Raw genomic sequence first — 17,679 nt, forward strand, 5'->3', positions numbered from 1 at the left:
ATATATACATATATATACACACATGTTGTGACCTAAGTCCAAGTAGGTAGTAATAAACTTAGTCCGTGGAAAAACAAACTTTATTTGAACAGCTGGGAATTACTTCATTCTCAGCGTCCTTCAACTCAAAATAAAACAAATGCCTCCCAACACAAATTCCTCAGTTATCTCACAAACCTTGGTCCAATTAGGCAAACTCCCAAAGGCACTTCCTGGCAAATGTCCAGAAGCCACAAAAACAAAGACGTAGACAAAGCAGAAGACGAAGCAGAAGGCACAGCTACAACGTTGTTTTCCTGCAAAGCTCAAATGCCATTGCTGGTCTTTTAAGCCTTATGGGAAGGGCCAATCATCTCTTGGCCCTACTCCCGAGTCGTCCTCTTTGCTTGAGCTACTCTTGCCTTCTGGCAGCTCTTCTCATGCGTGCATTAGGAACAGGCTCTTCCTGTTCCTTTGCCTCACTACTATCAGTCTCTGGAGGCTCTGGAGTCCGTACCTCACTCCCCGATGGCCCTGGCCCCACCTCAGCCTCATCACTGTCCGACTCCGTTGCCAGCTCCATAGGCTGCTGACGGATCACAACACATGTATGTATACATATACCATACATGTGTGTGTGTACACACGCACACACGGTGAAATCCAAATTTCTTTACTACTGGTTCTGTGGGTGTGGCTTGGTGGGCGTGGCAGGGGAAGGATATTGCAAAATCTCCATTCCCACCCCACTCTGGGGCCAGCCAGACCCCGTATTTGCTGGTTCTCCAAACTTCTCAAAATTCCGCTACTGGTTCTCCATAACCTGTCAGAACCTGCTGGATTTCACCCTGATACATACACACATTCGCTTGGGCAGTATATAAATAAATAAATAATTAAATAACCTTCTAACTAAACTTGTATCCAATGGGAGATCAAGCCTGGCCTCTCGGGGGCGGGGCCGGAAAGAGCCCTCCTCTTAAAGAGACAGTCCCTTTTTAAAAACCCTCCTCCTCCCCCCGCCCCGAAAGAAGCGCCGCGTTCTTTGCTATCGCGTTTTCTTCCTTTCCCTCCTTGAAGAGAGGAAGAACTTGCCAACGGACAGCTCGAACGGCACTATTTGGAAAGCATATACGGCGATCCTTTCCCTCACGTGCGGCTCGGGTCCAGTGGGGAAAAGGAGCCCCTGAGAAGGAAGCGCCGTGAGCGGGAAAAAGAGACGGGCCCGACCCTTCCCGGAGTCTCTATGGTAGCGTCCCCTGCGACGTCGCAAGCCCTGCGCCAATGGCATCCCGATCCGGAAGTGATCATAGAGCCGAGAGGGAAAGAGCCCCTCACGGAGAGGGAGCTTCCGGCAACGATTATTCTTTCCTCTCCCCCTCCCCTCCCATTTCCGGCCGCCGGTCCCCTCCGTCCCGTCACCAGGAGGCCAGGCCGCTCGCGTGGCCCTGGGCGACCGCTGCCTCCCCTTCACCCTCCCGGCCTCCCCCAGCCGTTGCTTCCTCTCTCCCGACCGGCGCCATGGCGATGAAGCAGACCCCGCTGACGTGCTCGGGCCACACGCGGCCCGTGGTGGACCTGGCCTTCAGCGGCATCACCCCCTACGGCTACTTCCTCATCAGCGCCTGCAAAGGTGAGCCTGGAGGGGCGTCTCCCTTCGCGGGGATCGCCGCCCCTCAAGCCCTCCCGCGACCCCCCGCTGGGGCTCCTCCAAGCCCCGATCGGGGCTGCCCTTCGAGGATCGGGGCTCCGCTTTAGGGCATCGGCAGGAGTTCTCCGCCTGGGTCACATGGGGCCACACCCCGAAAGTGCTTTTCCCAAAAGGAAACTTTTGGACTTCCCTGGGTTCCCTCCCCCCGCCCCCCCCCCCCCCACGTCCTTAGCAAAGGTTTCCCTTCTCATCCAGCGGAAGAAGCTCCTTTGGATGAGAAGGAAAACGTTCTCCAAGGAAGGGAAAAAAGATAACATATAACATAACATAACATCAGAGTTGGAAGGGACCTTGGAGGCCTTCTAGTCCAACCCCCTGCCCAGGCAGGAAACCCTACACCATCTCAGTCAGATGGTTATCCAACATTTTCTTGGTGTGGAGCCTTGGAACTGTTGAAAGGACTGTGTTGTAGATTGGAGATAAATGATGACTTATCCCCCCCCCCACCTCTTGTTGAGAGTGGGCTGTTCAATTTTGACCTAGATGGCCTCTTGCAAACCAGCGGTCCTCTCTGTCCAAAATATGGACTTCCGTTGTCTTCAAAAGAATGACCTGTGTCTTAAAGAGGGGTGGCTAAGGGACACAGTGGCTCCGTGGCTAAGATGCTGAGCTTGTCGATCAAAAAGGTTGGAAGTTCAGTGGTTCGAATCCCTAGTGCTGCCGTGAAATGGGGTGAGCTCCTGTTATTTGTCCCAGCTTCTGCCAACCTAGCAGTTCGAAAGCACATAAAAAATGCAAGTAAAAAAAATAGGGACCACCTTTGGTGGGAAGGTAATAGCGCTCTGTGCACCTTTGGCGTTGGTCATGCCGGTCACATGACCACGGAGACGTCTTCGGACAGCGCTGGCTCTTCGGCTTTGCAACGGGGATGAGCACCGCCCCCTAGAGTTGGGAACGACTAGCACGTATGTGCGAGGGGAACCTTTACCTTTACAATGTGAGAAGTCTATATACTGTAAGGAAGGATAAAGAGGAAGCAAAAAATAGGATGTACGTTAGCAAAATGGATAGATTCAATTAAAATAGTAATAGGTGCACTGTTGGAAGATATGAAGAACCAAGCTGGGAATATAGTGTCCCAGAGACTATTTCTCTGTGGTTGCTCAGAGTTGACATCAACTGGAAGACACGTAGTTAAAATATATTTGTTCTATTTGTCTATTTGCGAAGAGTGGTTGTGCGGTTATGCAATAAGTAGACAAGCTGCCATATGTTGAATTCTTGGATCACAGCTGAAAAAACGACCCAAGGCAGTTTTTGTAAGACTTTGTTAAACATTAGAATTCCGTATTAATCTACATGGGGCTTTCTACCACTGGTAGTCCTCGACTTACAACCATTCATTTAGTTAATGGCGCTGAAAAAAGTGACTTACGACTGGTCCACACGTGTACAACCATCGTCGCATCCTCATGGTCACATGGTCACAATTCTGGTGCTTGGCAACTGGGAAAAATACTTGTGACGGTTTCAGTGTTCCCGGATCACCATTGCAACCTTCCCAGACAGCTTCCAATAAGCAAAGTCAGTAGGGGAAGCCAGATTTGTTTAATGACCACACGATTCGCTTAACAACTGCAGGGATTCACCCAGCAAGCGTGGCAAAAAAAGGTCATAAAATCAGGTGCAACTCATTCAATCGCCTTGCTTACTAACAGAAATTCTGGCCCCAACTGGGGTTGTTAGTCAAGGACTGCCTGGATACTCTGTAGCCTCTTTCTGAATTTATAAATACCTGTGAACCATTAGATGCTATGTACTTGAGAGTGTCTTATGTTTCTCCCCACTCCTAGATGGCAAACCGATGTTTCGACAGGGTGACACAGGGGACTGGATTGGAACATTTCTTGGTCACAAGGGAGCAGTCTGGGGAGCCACGTTGAATAACGATGCCACTAAAGCAGCTACAGCCGCTGCAGATTTTACTGCGTAAGTGAGAGTTGTTGGATATGAAAATACTTGCAGCAACTTTAAGCTTTTATCAGGTTTCAAATCATTAAGTCAAACAATAGCTAACAATTTTGGCCAAAGGAAGTCTGTATCTGGAACATGAAAATACCATGTCATTAGCTGAGTCTTTTTTTTTGTTTCAGCAAACTGTGGGATGGTATTTCAGGAGATGAACTACTCACGTTGGCTCACAAGCATATTGTCAAATCAGTGGACTTCACTCAGGTAAAAAGAAGAAAAAAAATACAAATGTCTTTTTGTCCATCTTGATTTTCAAGAATTTGCCTTTGCTTTTCTGAAGATAGTCAGCATATCACTAATTTTACTGATTTTTTTTTAAGTTATAAGATTTTAAAAGGTTGGGCATATAACCGAATTTCTTAATAAGTAACAATGCTAATTTTTTCTTCTAGGACAGCAATTATTTGTTGACAGGTGGACAAGATAAATTGTTACGTATCTATGATTTAAACAAGCCAGAGGCAGGTGAGGGTTTTTTTTTTATTCCTATGAATCAATAAAATGAATACGAGAAGTTGCAAATATTTCTGTGCTAATTTGAAGGCCCAGCAAGCTGACTTTTTCCACCTGATTTTAATATTTTTTTTTATTTGTAACTGGCCAGAATATCTGAGAGTTGGGGTGTCAAATAAACAAACAAATAAGAAAACTGTGATTAAGAAAAACCACAGATTCAGACAAAAATGCGTGCAAAATCTTCAAATCAGCAAACAAAATACAGGAAAGGACAGAATGTCTATGGAGATTCTCAGTCATCCAGGTCATGGTTGTCCCAAAGGTGTGTTTTCAAGAGGCAACTGGACATTTTTCTTGAAGACGTTTAGCTTCTCATCCAAGAAGTTTCTCCAGTCTATAGTCCTTTCAGCAGTTCCAAGAAGGCTCCACACAAATTTGCACTGTTCAGGTGACCCTGAGGACACAGATAAACCTCCAAGTGGCCTCAAGGACTCTAAAAGGATGCAAATGACCAGCTGTCTGTCCATCCAGTCAGAGCTGAAGAACTTTATTGGATGAGAAGCGAAATGTCTTTGAAGAAAAACAAGGAAGTCCAGTTTCTTCTTGAAAAATTATCTTTGAGAAAGGACAGAATGTGATCCTGAACTTGAGTGCAAACACACACACACACTACACACACCTTTGAACAACTAATTTAGTTAATGTTGTAAATAAATTTGGTGGGATTTTAGGACAGGAGTCAATGGAATAGTAGTAACTGCTCAATAGTAATAACTGTGAGAGGGATCTTGGAATCCTAGTGGACAACCATTTAGTTATGAGCCAGTAGTGTGCAGCAGCTGCCAAAAAAGCCAACACAGTTCTGGGCTGCATAAACAGAGGAATAGAATCAAGATCACTTGACCACTTTATAAGGCCTTGGTAAGGCCACACGTGGAATATTGCATTCAGTTTTGGTCGCCACGATGTAAAAAAGATGTTAAGACTCTAGAAAGAGTGCAGAGAAGAACAACAAAGATGATTAGGGGACTAGAGGCTAAAACATATGAAGAACGGTTGCAGGAACTCGGTATGTCTAGTTTAATGAAAAGAAGGACTAGGGGAGACATGATAGCAATGTTCCAATATCTCGGGCTGCCACAAAGAAGAGGGAGTCAAGCTATTCTCCAAAGCACCTGAGGGTAGAACAAGAAACAATGGGTGGAAACTAATCAAGGAGAGAAGCAACTTAGAACTAAGGAGAAATTTCCTGACAGAACAATTAATAAGTGGAACAACTTGCCTGCAGAAGCTGTGAATTCTCCAACACTGGAAGTTTTTAAGAAAATGTTGGATAACCATTTGTCTGAAATGGTGTAGGGTTTCCTGGGCAGGAGGTTGGACTAGAAGAACTCCTTCCAACTCTGTTATTATGTTATGTTATGAATAGGCAAGGGAAGAAATGAAAATGGCAGAACTGGCTTATCACTTCCTGAAGTAAGAAGGGTAAATGAATATAGTCATCTAAAGAGGACTTTTTTTAAGCCCAAAGCTGACAAAGGAATTTAGCCCCATGAAGTTACCTCTTTTGGGAGCAAGGAGAAAACATGATATATTCTTCATCTATTTTTCTTGAATCTTTCACTTGCATGCATGGGAATATCCCGAAATATCCGAACCTGCATTGTACGCTCTAATATACAATAATTACTTCTTTTATTTTTATTGGTTAACCACAAATGTAGTGGGAAATACGACCTTACTGAAATGTAAGAAAAGAGGTTTTCATTTTAAATACAAAATATTTCCTCTACTTTTCAGAACCTGAGGTGGTCAGTGGTCACACGTCTGGTATTAAAAAGGCTCTGTGGAGCAGTGATGATACACAGATCCTTTCAGCAGATGATAAAACAGTCAGGTAAGAAATACTCAGTGCTTCTTCCCTTAGTGCTATATAAGAAATGGGTGGTCCGGTTATCATCTTCACTATAAAACTATGTTTTGAATTTGAGCATACATGCTTGGCTTTCCACACATTGGGCTTTATCATGCGAGTCAATGTCTTTCACTGTAGGCAGTTCTGGACTTAAAATTGTAATTGAGTTTGGAATTATGTCATACGTTGTGGTGGTCCATTTTATGCAATTGTGTCTGTCTGATTTTATGACCTTGGTTGCAGCGGTTGTTCAATGAATCCATTTTATTCAATGACCGTTCTTTTCTGGAAACCAGAAGTTGTTGTTAGTTGTGAAGTCGTGTCTGACCCATAGCAACCCAATGGACAATGTTCCTCCAGGCCTTCCTGTCCTCTGCCATCCCCCAGAATCCATTTAAGCTCACGCCTACTGCTTCAGTGACTCCATCCAGCCACCTTGTTCTCTGTCGTCCCCTTCTTCTTTTGACCTCAATCTTCTTCAGCATTAGGCTCTTCTCCAGTGAGTCCTTCCTTCTCATTAGGTGGCCAAAGTATTTGAGTTTCCTGTTCAGGATCTGGCCTTCTACAGAGCAGTCAGGGTTGATCTCCTCTAGGACTGACCGGTTGGATCACCTTGCAGTCCAAGGGACTCGCAGGAGTCTTCTCCAGCACCAGAGTTCAAAGGCCTGAATTCTTTGGCGCTCAGCCTTTCTTATGGTCCAGCTTTCACAGCCATACATTGTAATTGGAAACACCAGAAGTAAGCACTGGCAAAAAACCTCCAAAAGTCATGATCATGTGACCACAAAGATGTCGCAAATAGCTGTAAATGTGAGCCGGTTACCAAGCGTCCAAAAGATGATTGACCGGGGGTGGGGGGGCAGGCCCATTCTGGAACTCCAGAAATGGGTCTTAAGTAGCTCTGGGGAGATGCATTGTAACTTCAAATGGTTGCTAAGCAACTGGTCTTTAAGCGAGGGCTACCTATACCGTGATTCAGGTTCAATTTGATTTTTACCTGGATTCCGGTATCCCTCAGTTAGAGCCAAGTGCAAAAGACTGTTGAGGAATCAAGAAGAGTGGTGTGCAGTATTTAATTTTAAGAAGCAGAGTGCTTGCGCATGTTCAAGCTGGAATTTGTTTTCTTTAGAACAGCTGACCTCAGCTTTTTTCATTTTCCTTTCTTAGTTTGCTCCCAAATTGCATTCATCTATCTCATTTTAAGAAGCAAGTCTTACCATGTTGTGTTTTTACCGGTTGGGAGATGAGCAGTCCCTGATTTATTGCAGTGCTTCTCAATCTCAGGGCCTTTTAAGATGTGTGGATTTCAACTCCCGGAATTCCCAGCCAGCCATGCTTATAAGCAGAGTTTTCATAAGTGATCACACGTTTAGTACAAATACATCAAAAATTACAGAAATATGGTCTACAATTGAAGAGTACGTTCATATGCTTAAACCCTACTGATCTTACCAACATGGGGGATCTTAAACAAATGGTTTGTATGTATCACATGCACAATTCTCTATTTAATTTTCAGCTTGACAGTCAATCTTAAATATTCCTTAGGGTATCCAGTAAATGGAAAACATATTTTCGAATTGATAGTAAGAAACTTTTTGGATGTGTTTTTATTATACTAATAGTTGTCAGTATTGTTTCCCATATTGGAAATTGATTTCAAACAAAATACTTCTAAAAATTCATTTCCATTGTACACTCTGTTAAAATTGAGCTGGGTTGTAACTGAGATGACCATGGAACATACTGGCATATGGTAAAACCTTGATTTTTACAGATTTCTGTCCAGCTAACAATGCAATCGATGAAACTGTAGCTCAGATTTCACTCCCCAGAACCATACCGTTGGAGATAAATTAGATGATAGGAGTAAAGTTGCATGATTCGTGTAACTTATATGAGTGATCTTAACAGTTTCATATGGCATAAATTATTTCAATTCCGTAATTGTGGAAATGATGTTAGTTTAACACAGAGGTCTTCAAACTTGGCAGCTTTAAGACTTGTGGACTTCAACTCCCAGAGTAGCATAGCTGGATGGAGAATTCTGGAAGTTGAAGTCCACAAGTCTTAAAGTTGCCAAGTTTGGGGACCCCTGGTTTAACAGGTATTCCATCTATCCAAACGACCCATAAAATCATATTATATAGTTTGAATTGTGTTTAAGTCTGAACTTGGGATATTGGTTAAAACGGTATTTCTCAACCTTGGATACTTGAAAAATGTGTGGACTTCAACTCCCAGAATATTTGGCTGGGGAATTCTGGGAGTTGAAGTCCCCACATCCTTAATTTGCCAAGGTTGAGAAACACTGGGTTAAGACTTCTGGTTAAGACTGCTGGAAAAGTACCATGTTTTCCCGAAAATAAGATCCTGTCTTATATTTTTTTGAACCCTGAAATAAGCGCTTGGCCTTATTGCCATGCGCTCAAAAGCCCGATTGGGCTTATTATTGGGATGTCTTATTTTGGGGGGAAACAGGGTACTGTTGATCGTTTTATTTCTTTGTTAAATTTCTGTGCCAGCATTTCCCCTACAAGGTAACTCTGGGCAGGTCATACAGGAAGTTCTCAACTTACACCCACAATTGGAACCAGAATTTCTGTTGTTTAAGTGAGTCGTGCCAATTTTACAACTTTTTAAACCTTGGTTGTTAAGCAGATCACTGCCATTGTTAAGTGAATCACACAGTTGTTAAGTGAATCCAACTTCCCCAATTGACTTGGCTTGTCGGAAATTGGTTGGGAAGGTCACAGATAGAGATCACATGACCCCAGGATTCTGCAGTGGTCATAAGTCCATGCTGGTTGCCAGTGCCTGAATTTTGGTTATGTGTCTCTGGTGATGGTGTGATGGTCATAAGTGTGAGGACTGGTTGTGAATCACTTTGCTCAGTGCTCTGGTAACTTCAAATGGACACTATACGAATGGTTGTAAGTTGATGACTAACTGTGATGTTGTCAGGTAGTTTTGTTGATGACCCATTAAATATTAAAGTGATTTACCATTTAAGTTTCCTTTTAAGAGTTTGTTGCTCTTCCATTATCAATCAGATGTTAGAATTACTTCCAGTATGTAGGATTTCTTAGATTAAATACGACTCATTTTCTCCCTCTTATTTTCCACGTTCAGTGGGTTCTGCATTCATTCACACTCAAAGTGGGTGAATGCATAATCGGAATAAATGTAAAATGTTTTTCTTTTTGTGTAACAGCAGTGACAATTAAAAAAACAAACTTGATATGCCTGAACTATACTGTAAGTCAGTTGAAAGATTATCATGGTAGTTAAGAGCATTTTATCCAGGAGCGTTTGGCATTTTGATTTACCGGATTATAATTATGAATTAAATACCTTTTACTCGTCTCTCCACTTCAGGCTCTGGGACAGAAATACCCTGACAGAAGTGAAGGCGATCAACGTTGCCATGTCCGTGAGCAGCATGGAATACGTGCGCGAAGGGGAGATAATAGTCATCACCTATGGCCGGACCATTGCCTTTCACAGTGCAGAAACGTATGTTTGTTTGTTTTTTTTATAATTTTTTTTATTTCCATTTCCCAACATCATATTTATGTACAAACTGTTATCCATCATTTATCATTAATTTTTATTTATTGCTGATTTGGGCCTGCCCGACTGCCACTTCCTTTCTTCACAACCTCCCTCTCTACCCTCTACTACTTTCCCCTCCTTCATCTCCTTCACTTTACTACTTCCTCTCCTCCTTCTCCACTCCTCCCTTCTTCCACCCTTTCTAACCTTCTTATTCCACTCCTCCTCCTCCTTCTCAACTCTTTCCTACCTACTTTCTTCCCTCCTTCTACTCCTCTCTCCCTTTCTTTCTGAAATGGCAGTTGGGCAGCCCCAATATCATTTCAAATTTTAATTTCATATCTTCAATCATTACTGTACATTAATAACCAATCCATGTATCATTTTTCCCCCCTTTCCCCCACCCTCCTCCCTCCTCCCACTCTTTAAAACATTAATATAGAAGTGTCTTGCTTTCATAACTGTACTAAGAAAATACTTTTTACCTCTAAAATTCACTGACAAACCCATTGGAACTTCCCATCTAAAATATATCTGATGTTTCTTAAACTCATCCACTAAAAAAGCAAATTCTCTTCTCTTTCTTAACATTTTAGGAGGAATTTCCTTCATCATTTTTATATCTTGTCCCAATATTTGAAATTTATTTTTATAAAAGGCTTGCAAGATTTCATACCTAACCTTTTTAGTTGTAAAATAAATAACCACATCCCTCGGTAATCTGTTTTGTCTTGCCCACCAAGAATTAACACGATAAATTCTTTCAATATTAATCTCAAAGTCTTCTGGCTCCACACCCTTTATCTGAGCAAAGGCTTGCGTAAAAATCTCTTTTAAATTTTCCTTCCTACTTTCCCTCAACCCCCTCACCCTTATAGCATATTCCATTAATCTATATTGTAATATTAGATGAAGAAAGAGTAATATTACGTATGTTTGTTTTTAACATGTGTGTTTTATTCATCAGGCCACACAGACAAACTGCTCAAGCGTAGAATAGCTTGTAGAGACGGTGTGCCTGTCATGCCATCAGTCTTAAATAAAATTTCTATACTTACATTAGTACATGCATTCAAACCTACTTGTTTTTGTCAAAAAAGAGAAAGAATGTCTAGTTGCTAGTGGGGAAGATTTTAAAATTTATAAATAGGATTATACCAATGAAGAACTAGGTGTGGGATTATATTTAAATGACCTTCAGAGCATTTTTTTTTCTTTGCTTAAAAAAAAGTTGTAGTTGTTTCCTGGTCTATGTAATAATAGCACTCAACCTCCACTGTCTAGGTTACAGTGCAAAAGAAACTATTTTATTACTGCCGCCCCTGGCATTTTGTTGCTCTGTTGGTGTGTGTGAATGTGTATGTGTGTGTATCTATCTGTATATAAGGGAAAATCCCTGCATCTGATTGCAAATGATAACTACAATCTCAAATGTTTTTATAAGTGGTTCATGTTTGCTTTTTGACTACAGAAGTTTCCTTCCTTTCAAACATGCCTTATTTTTATTGTGCAAAATATATTACAAAAATAAAATCACAGTCCTCTAAAAATGGGCTCTCTTTTTGCTAACAAGCACTCAGCTTTCGAATAAGTGAATTTCATTTAAATAAGAAACCCTCCTGATAGTGTTTTCTTCTTTGACATGTTTTTAGTGTTTTGTTCAGTATAGGAATTTCTTTTTAAAAAAACAATCGTCGTTTTGTTTTCTCTCCATAGTCTGGAACAGATTAAATCGTTTGAGGCACCTGCAACAATCAATTCTGCGTCTCTTCATCCGGAGAAAGAATGTCTAGTTGCTGGTGGTGAAGATTTTAAACTTTATAAATATGATTATAATACTGGTGAAGAATTAGGTACGTGGTATATTTAAATGAATTTCAGGGCATGTTTGGATGAATTTCGTGGCTGTTAAAAAAAAACCACAACCAGTTTAACTGCTAATTGTAGAAGTTTAAACTTGAAAGTTTTGGGGGGAATTAGCAGTGATAACAATCCTATCTCATAATTATCAAGTTGGTACTGTACTCCTATTTCATTACACTGGACCTTGAATTGTGGCTTTAAACCAAAGGTGTCTAAACTTGTCAACTTCAAGACTTGTGGACTTCAACTCCCAGAATTCCTCAGCCAGTTTTGCTGGCTGAGGAATTCTGGGAGTTGAAGTCCACAAGTCTTAAAGTTGACAAGTTTGGACACTCCTGCTTTAAACAGATGATGATGTTTCTCCAACTGCATGTGTTTATATCTCATCGTGTTTAAGTCACTTTTGCATCGCTCATATTGCAGACTGATATATATGCTTGCATATAGTCCCAATTATAATTAGCAGAATACTGTGTGCTCATGTCTTTCTATGGGTGAGATATAGAAGATAAAAAATAGACAAGAGTAAGACTCCTAATTCCTTTTTCTTATAGCTAGCCGATAACTCAATTCTTTAAAAAAAAAAGTCACTCATCTGGATGGCTCATTCATCTTCAAAAGCCCAACACTTTTGAGAGCTGAAGCAGCTGGAGCCAAACATGGCGCCGCCATTTTGGGAGAAAAAAAACAACAACCCACCTCACACCATTTTTTTTCCAAAAATCGAGGGCAGAAATATTTTTTCCTGTGGCAGGAAAGATAAGAAAATTTTAGAACTCCTGCCATTAGGTATTAAAAGTTTGGGCAAGATTGCAGGAGAAGGGATATTAATAGATAGACTGAACCAAAACAGATAGAAAATGGCGCCTTAAAAAGCTGAAATGTATTCAGTATTTGAAAGCTATTGGTAAAGCTGGATCTTGATCGTGGAAAAGTTCAACGGTCACAAGTATAGGTATAATTGGTTCATTTTGACTGGACTGGATCCATACTAATAATCCTTCAGCCAATAAAACAGAAACCTAGTAGCTCTAATACAGAAAGTTGTTTTTTATTTTTTTTACTTCCTACGGCTTTTGCCAATGTTCTCTTGGTAGTTTTGCTGGGAATATCGCAAATTTCCCTGTACTGCTTCCATGGCAGAGAATATTTATCACTCTTTAATTATTAATCCTTGACCCTGTGTTTCTGTGACCCATCTGGGCATAGAGGTAATGGATAATTCATTCATTAGAGTCACATCCCATTCTTTGTATATAGGAGCTCTGGGTGGCATATATGCTGCTCCATCCTCCTGTTTCTCCCTACAGCAGGAAACCCTGTAAAATAGGTTGGGCTGAGTCAGAATGACTAGCCCAGGGATCTCCAAACTTGGTCCCTTGACGACTTGTGGATTCAACTCCCAGAGTCCCTCAGCCAGCAAAGCTGGCTGAAGAACTCTGGGAGTTGAAGTCCACAAGTCTTCAAGGGACCAAGGTTGGAGACCCTGGGATTAGCCCATATTTCCTCAAGAGGAAGCTTTGGTGGCTGAGGGGGAACTTCAGTCTGGGCCTTCCTGCTTCTAGTCCCACACTTAACCCACTACATCAGGAGTATCAAACTCGGTTTCATTGAGGGCTGCATCAGGGTTGTGTCTGACCTCGGTGGGCCGGGGTGGGCATGGCCAGTTCGATGCCACTCATGTCGGGGGGCGCCTGTGGGGATCCAAACGCTCTGCCAGCGAAAACGGGTTCCCGAGCTCAGTTTTCGGCTGCGACAGCTTCCTGAAACCATCTGCCAGCGAAAATGGAGCTCAGAAAGCCGCCCACAGCCCTTGCAAGCTCCGTTTTCGGCTGCGATGGCCTCCTAAAATCCTCTGCCAGCAAAAACTTAGCTCAGGCGTTCCCGAGCTCTGCCCTCCCGAGCTCCGTTTTTGCTGGCAGAGGCAGTTCAGGCTGGTCCTTCGCTGTTTCCAGGGCAGCCCCGCGGGCCAGATCTAAGCACCCATCGGGCCTTGAGTTTGACACCCCTGCGCTATACTATACTGGCTATTTAGATCAGGGAGACATTGATATTGAATTTTGAGTTTCTCATCCTTGCAGTGAACCCTCTGCATCCCTGAACAGGGATAGAAATAATGTTGAGTGTGAGCTGATGTGGTTTTTGTCTTCACTTTTAAAAATAATAAAAGTCTTATCTGCCTCTGGTTGCTGCAGTACTCCCAAATCTCATCTCTTTCCTGGTGGCAAGTTCACATCCAGGCCATCAGAGGGCCCTTCCGTTACATCCTACAAGCGATACTTTTCTAAAGTTTGAGGCCTCCTTAACGTTGCTCCACAAGAGAAGGCAGATTTTTTTCCGCTTGAAGCCCCATCGCAGGGCACAGCACTCTCTCTCTCTCTCTCTCTCTCCCTCCCTCTCTCCGTCCCTCCCTCCCTCTCGTTTCCTGAAAAGCTTGAGCTGAATCCTGTCGACAGTAGCCTTACTGTCGTGTTACAATTTCTTTGCAGAATCCTACAAGGGGCACTTTGGGCCGATTCACTGTGTCAGATTTAGCCCAGATGGAGAGTTGTATGCAAGCGGCTCAGAGGACGGAACGCTGAGGCTGTGGCAGACGACAGTAGGGAAAACATATGGTCTCTGGAAATGTGTAATTCCTGGTAAGAAGAGTTTTTTTCTATTGGGACCCAAGCGTTCTAGCTAACTTGTTTGTTCTCTGATTTACGAGGTAATTACTACAGAATTCTACCGAAGTGGAGGCAGTTTTGTGACTTAACGACCATTCATTTCAAACTTCATTTGAAGTTTGGTTGTGAAAAAAAAGTAACGCAATGTTGGCATTGCTCTGAACAGTCATATGATCAAAAATTTGGGTCCTAGGCCACTGGTAACATATTTATCACAGCTGCAGCATCCAGCTGCAAGGGGCACCTGGTTGCCAGCTGCAACCTTCCCAGTTGGCTTTTGATAAGCAGAAACAACGAGGGAAGCCAGATTCGCTGAATGGCCATGCGGTTCACTTAACGACCGTGGTAAAAAGGTTATAAAATTGGGCACGGCACACTTAACCAACTGCCTCCCTTGGCAACTGAAATTCTGGTCCCAAATGTTGCCATAAGTCAAGGATTTTGGCTTCGCTGCTTAGTAACTCATCGACACCTGATCGGATTGTATATCAGGAAAAGATCGGGCAGTGTGTTTTAATTGAAACTTGCCATTCAAATGCCAATCCTGTATTGGACTGTTTTCATCTGGCCCCATTGGGGTTAGTGATGCTCTGTGTGAAAGAAACAACCTAAAATCATCCTTTGAGAACAGAATAAGTTTTTCTTCGAGCATCAGGGATGGGGTAGACTAAAGCAGGTCTCCAACCTTGGCAACTTTAAGACTTGTGGACTTCAACTCCCAGAATTCCTCAGCCAGCAATGCTAGCTGAGGAATTCTGGGAGTTGAAGTCCACAAGTCTTAAAGTTGTCAAGGTTGAAGACCCCTGGACTAAAGGCTATTCAAAAGGGGGTAGATCTAACTGCCATGGCCCCCTGAAAGTAAACACTTTTGCTTTTCTAAGGCTAGTAAATTGTAGTTGGTTCACACTCTATGTAAGAGAGTAGATAGATCGTCCCCAGCTTAAACCAGGCAGCCTTATCTGGAGGAAAATCATATGAAACAGCCCTGGAACATGTTTAGTGCCCGGCGGAATGCTGCCTGTTATGCAAATGTTTATGAAAGTGACAAGTTGAATGGCGTAAAATTATGGCTTTATGCTTTCTAATTCTCTTTCTCCAGAAGAAGAAGGTGGAGAGCTGGCTAAGGCTAAAGTCAACCTTCCGGGAACTGCAGAAGAAGAATTAGGTAATGATCGAATGGTAGAATCTAACCTTTGGTGTGTAGGATAAGGTAGCAAGTAGGAACTGAAGAGATATAGGAGATCCAATATGAACCACAGGAAACAGTGTTTGTCAAACTTGGCAACTTTTAAGATGGGTGGACTCATACTCCCAGAATTCTCCTGGCAATTAAAAGTCCAGCCTGTGAAAACTGAGGATACACTATGAAACTATGATTATTTTCTATCTCGTTTCCATTAAAATATTTTAATAGAGATAGTCCTCTGCTTACAACAGTTCATTTAGTGACCGTTTAAAGTTACAACGGCACTGAAAGTGACTTACGACCGTTATTCACGGTTACAGCCTTTCCAGCATCCCCATGATCATGTGATCAAAATTCAGATGCTTGGCAACTGGTTTCTATTTTATGACCGCTAGTGTGTTCCAAGATCACGTGATCCCCTTTTGCGGCCTTCCGACAAGCAAGGGGGAAAGCCAGATTCACTTAACGACCGGATTACTAACTTACCAGCTGCAGTGATTCACTTAACTGAGGCCAGAAAGGTGGTAAAATGGGGCAAAATTCATTTAGCTGTCTCACTTAACGACAGAAATTTTGTGGCTCATTGTGGTCATAAGTCGACTACTTGTAGCACCAATATTTTAACTGGTCTTTTTTTGGGAAAAATCTCACAATGTGAGGAATCATCTGGAAGATAATGTTTCTTGTTCTTGGGCTTGAGCAGGGTGTTGTTGCTTGGAAGATCACAAGAGGGAGATTCACACTAGCCTACAGGCTTAAAGTTAAAGTTAAGTTAGGGATGTGGTAGCTCAGTGGCTAAGACCCTGAGCTTGTCGATCGAAAGGTCGGCAGTTAAGCAGTTTGAATCCCTAGTGCCACTAACGGGGTGAGCTCCCATTACTTGTCTCAGCTTCTGCCAACCTAGCAGTTCGAAAGCACATACAAATGCAAGTAGAAAAATAGGGACCACCTTTGGTGGGAAGTTAACAGCGTTCTGTGCGCCTTTGCCGTTTAGTCATGCTGGCCACATGACCACGGAGGCGTCCTCGGACAGCGCTGGCTCTTTGGCTTTGAAACGGAGATGAGCATTGCCCCCTAGAGTCAGGAACGACTAGCACATATGTGTGAGGGGAGCCTTTACTTTTACCTTACTAGTTTAAAAGGCCAACTGTGACCAGACACTTCTTCCAGGTGCAAACCCAAGGATCTGTAGACTGGAATAGATACTGAGTATTGGTGAAATACAGGCATGGCAATACATATATTTTTAAATTAACCTCTGCTAAAAGTTAACCGAGGATTTTTCTTCTTCTTCTTCCCTCATGCTCAACTTGACAGAAGACCTTGGCTCTGAAAACACAGATTCCATCTATAGCACACCTCCTGAAGTTAAGGCTTGAGCGTCACGGCCGTTAAGGACGACACACACGAACTCGTTGAGATTCGATCCCAAAAAAGAAAAAAAATGGAAAAAACAAACAAAAAACAACAGTCATTATGCAACAGCCTCTCCCGGGGTGGGGGAGGGGCGGGGTGCAAAGTGAATCGAAGGCAAATAGAGAGGCAGTAGTTGATGGGAAGGCATAGGAACAGGTTGTCAAGAAAGATGAATAGAGACAAAAAAAAAGTTAACGGTTTGGCTGTCTTTTAAGCATCATTGCCTTTTGTTAAAGTCTGAACATTACCAGGCGCCGAGATACTGTTTTTTTTTCTCCAGGGTTAAGATTAAGTCATTGTAGTGTTTTATTATTGAGGAGAAATGTAACGGTATCTTGGTTAGAGTATGTTCTCTGAAAGTGGGGAAGGGGGACAAAAGGCGGGGGGGGGGTCATTTGGTTAAATAAAATATTTGTGGTTTAGGGGGTTTTTGCCCTCCCACTTTTATTGTACACTGCTTCTGTTTCCAAATCATCTAAATAAAATGCTCCTACGATCGCACTCCTAGAAAATGTTATAAAGCGTACCAGGTTCATTCATCTGTTCCTGAACAGTACTGAATAGCCTGGGGCTTTGTATTTTTTTTAAAAAAGGGAGGGAGGGAAGTAAGATTTCGGGGTGTGTTTTGCACGATAGGTGGCTGAATGCCCTGCTGCTTGAAGCTTGTATATTCTTCTCCAGTAAAAACTTCATAATTCAAAATTTATCTCTAAAAAGGTAACGGGAAGGAGCATCCCTATATTAATTGTCTCTGGTCGAAATTGTTCATATGCTATCTGAATTTACACTATGTCAAAACATACCTACTTAGCCATTGTATTTCTCCTGGCCTTCTTTTAAATGGAAGCAGTTGTTTCTATATGATTTTTAATGTGTGTGGTTTTTTTTTTCAAAAACAAACTCTATGTATACATCAAATAATTCATATGCTGCATAGGAATAAAATGGTGGTTTAAAGAGT

The 17,679-nt window shown here is 42.4% G+C and overlaps 1 protein-coding gene across 1 annotated transcript; it reads left to right on the forward strand.

The window, feature by feature from the left end:
- The first annotated feature begins 1,343 nt into the window (after window positions 1–1,343).
- Window positions 1,344–17,679, forward strand: STRAP (serine/threonine kinase receptor associated protein). The gene is made up of 10 exons (XM_058190925.1): window positions 1,344–1,612; window positions 3,484–3,619; window positions 3,784–3,865; window positions 4,054–4,126; window positions 5,918–6,014; window positions 9,411–9,548; window positions 11,304–11,440; window positions 13,940–14,089; window positions 15,216–15,281; window positions 16,620–17,679. The coding sequence occupies exons 1-10, from the start codon at window positions 1,501–1,503 to the stop codon at window positions 16,679–16,681; spliced, it is 1,053 nt and encodes a 350-aa protein (XP_058046908.1). The 5' UTR covers window positions 1,344–1,500; the 3' UTR covers window positions 16,682–17,679.

Source organism: Ahaetulla prasina, chromosome 7 (assembly GCF_028640845.1).
Source record: "Ahaetulla prasina isolate Xishuangbanna chromosome 7, ASM2864084v1, whole genome shotgun sequence".
NCBI classification, from domain to species: domain Eukaryota; kingdom Metazoa; phylum Chordata; class Lepidosauria; order Squamata; family Colubridae; genus Ahaetulla; species Ahaetulla prasina.

Coding starts and splice junctions, on each gene's coding strand:
- STRAP (XM_058190925.1), top strand. CDS start 1,501: ATGGCGATGAAGCAGACCCCGCTGACGTGCTCGGGCCACACGCGGCCC. Junction 6,015..9,410: donor GCAGATGATAAAACAGTCAG/GTAAGAAATACT, acceptor TCTCCACTTCAG/GCTCTGGGACAGAAATACCC. Junction 11,441..13,939: donor TAATACTGGTGAAGAATTAG/GTACGTGGTATA, acceptor ATTTCTTTGCAG/AATCCTACAAGGGGCACTTT.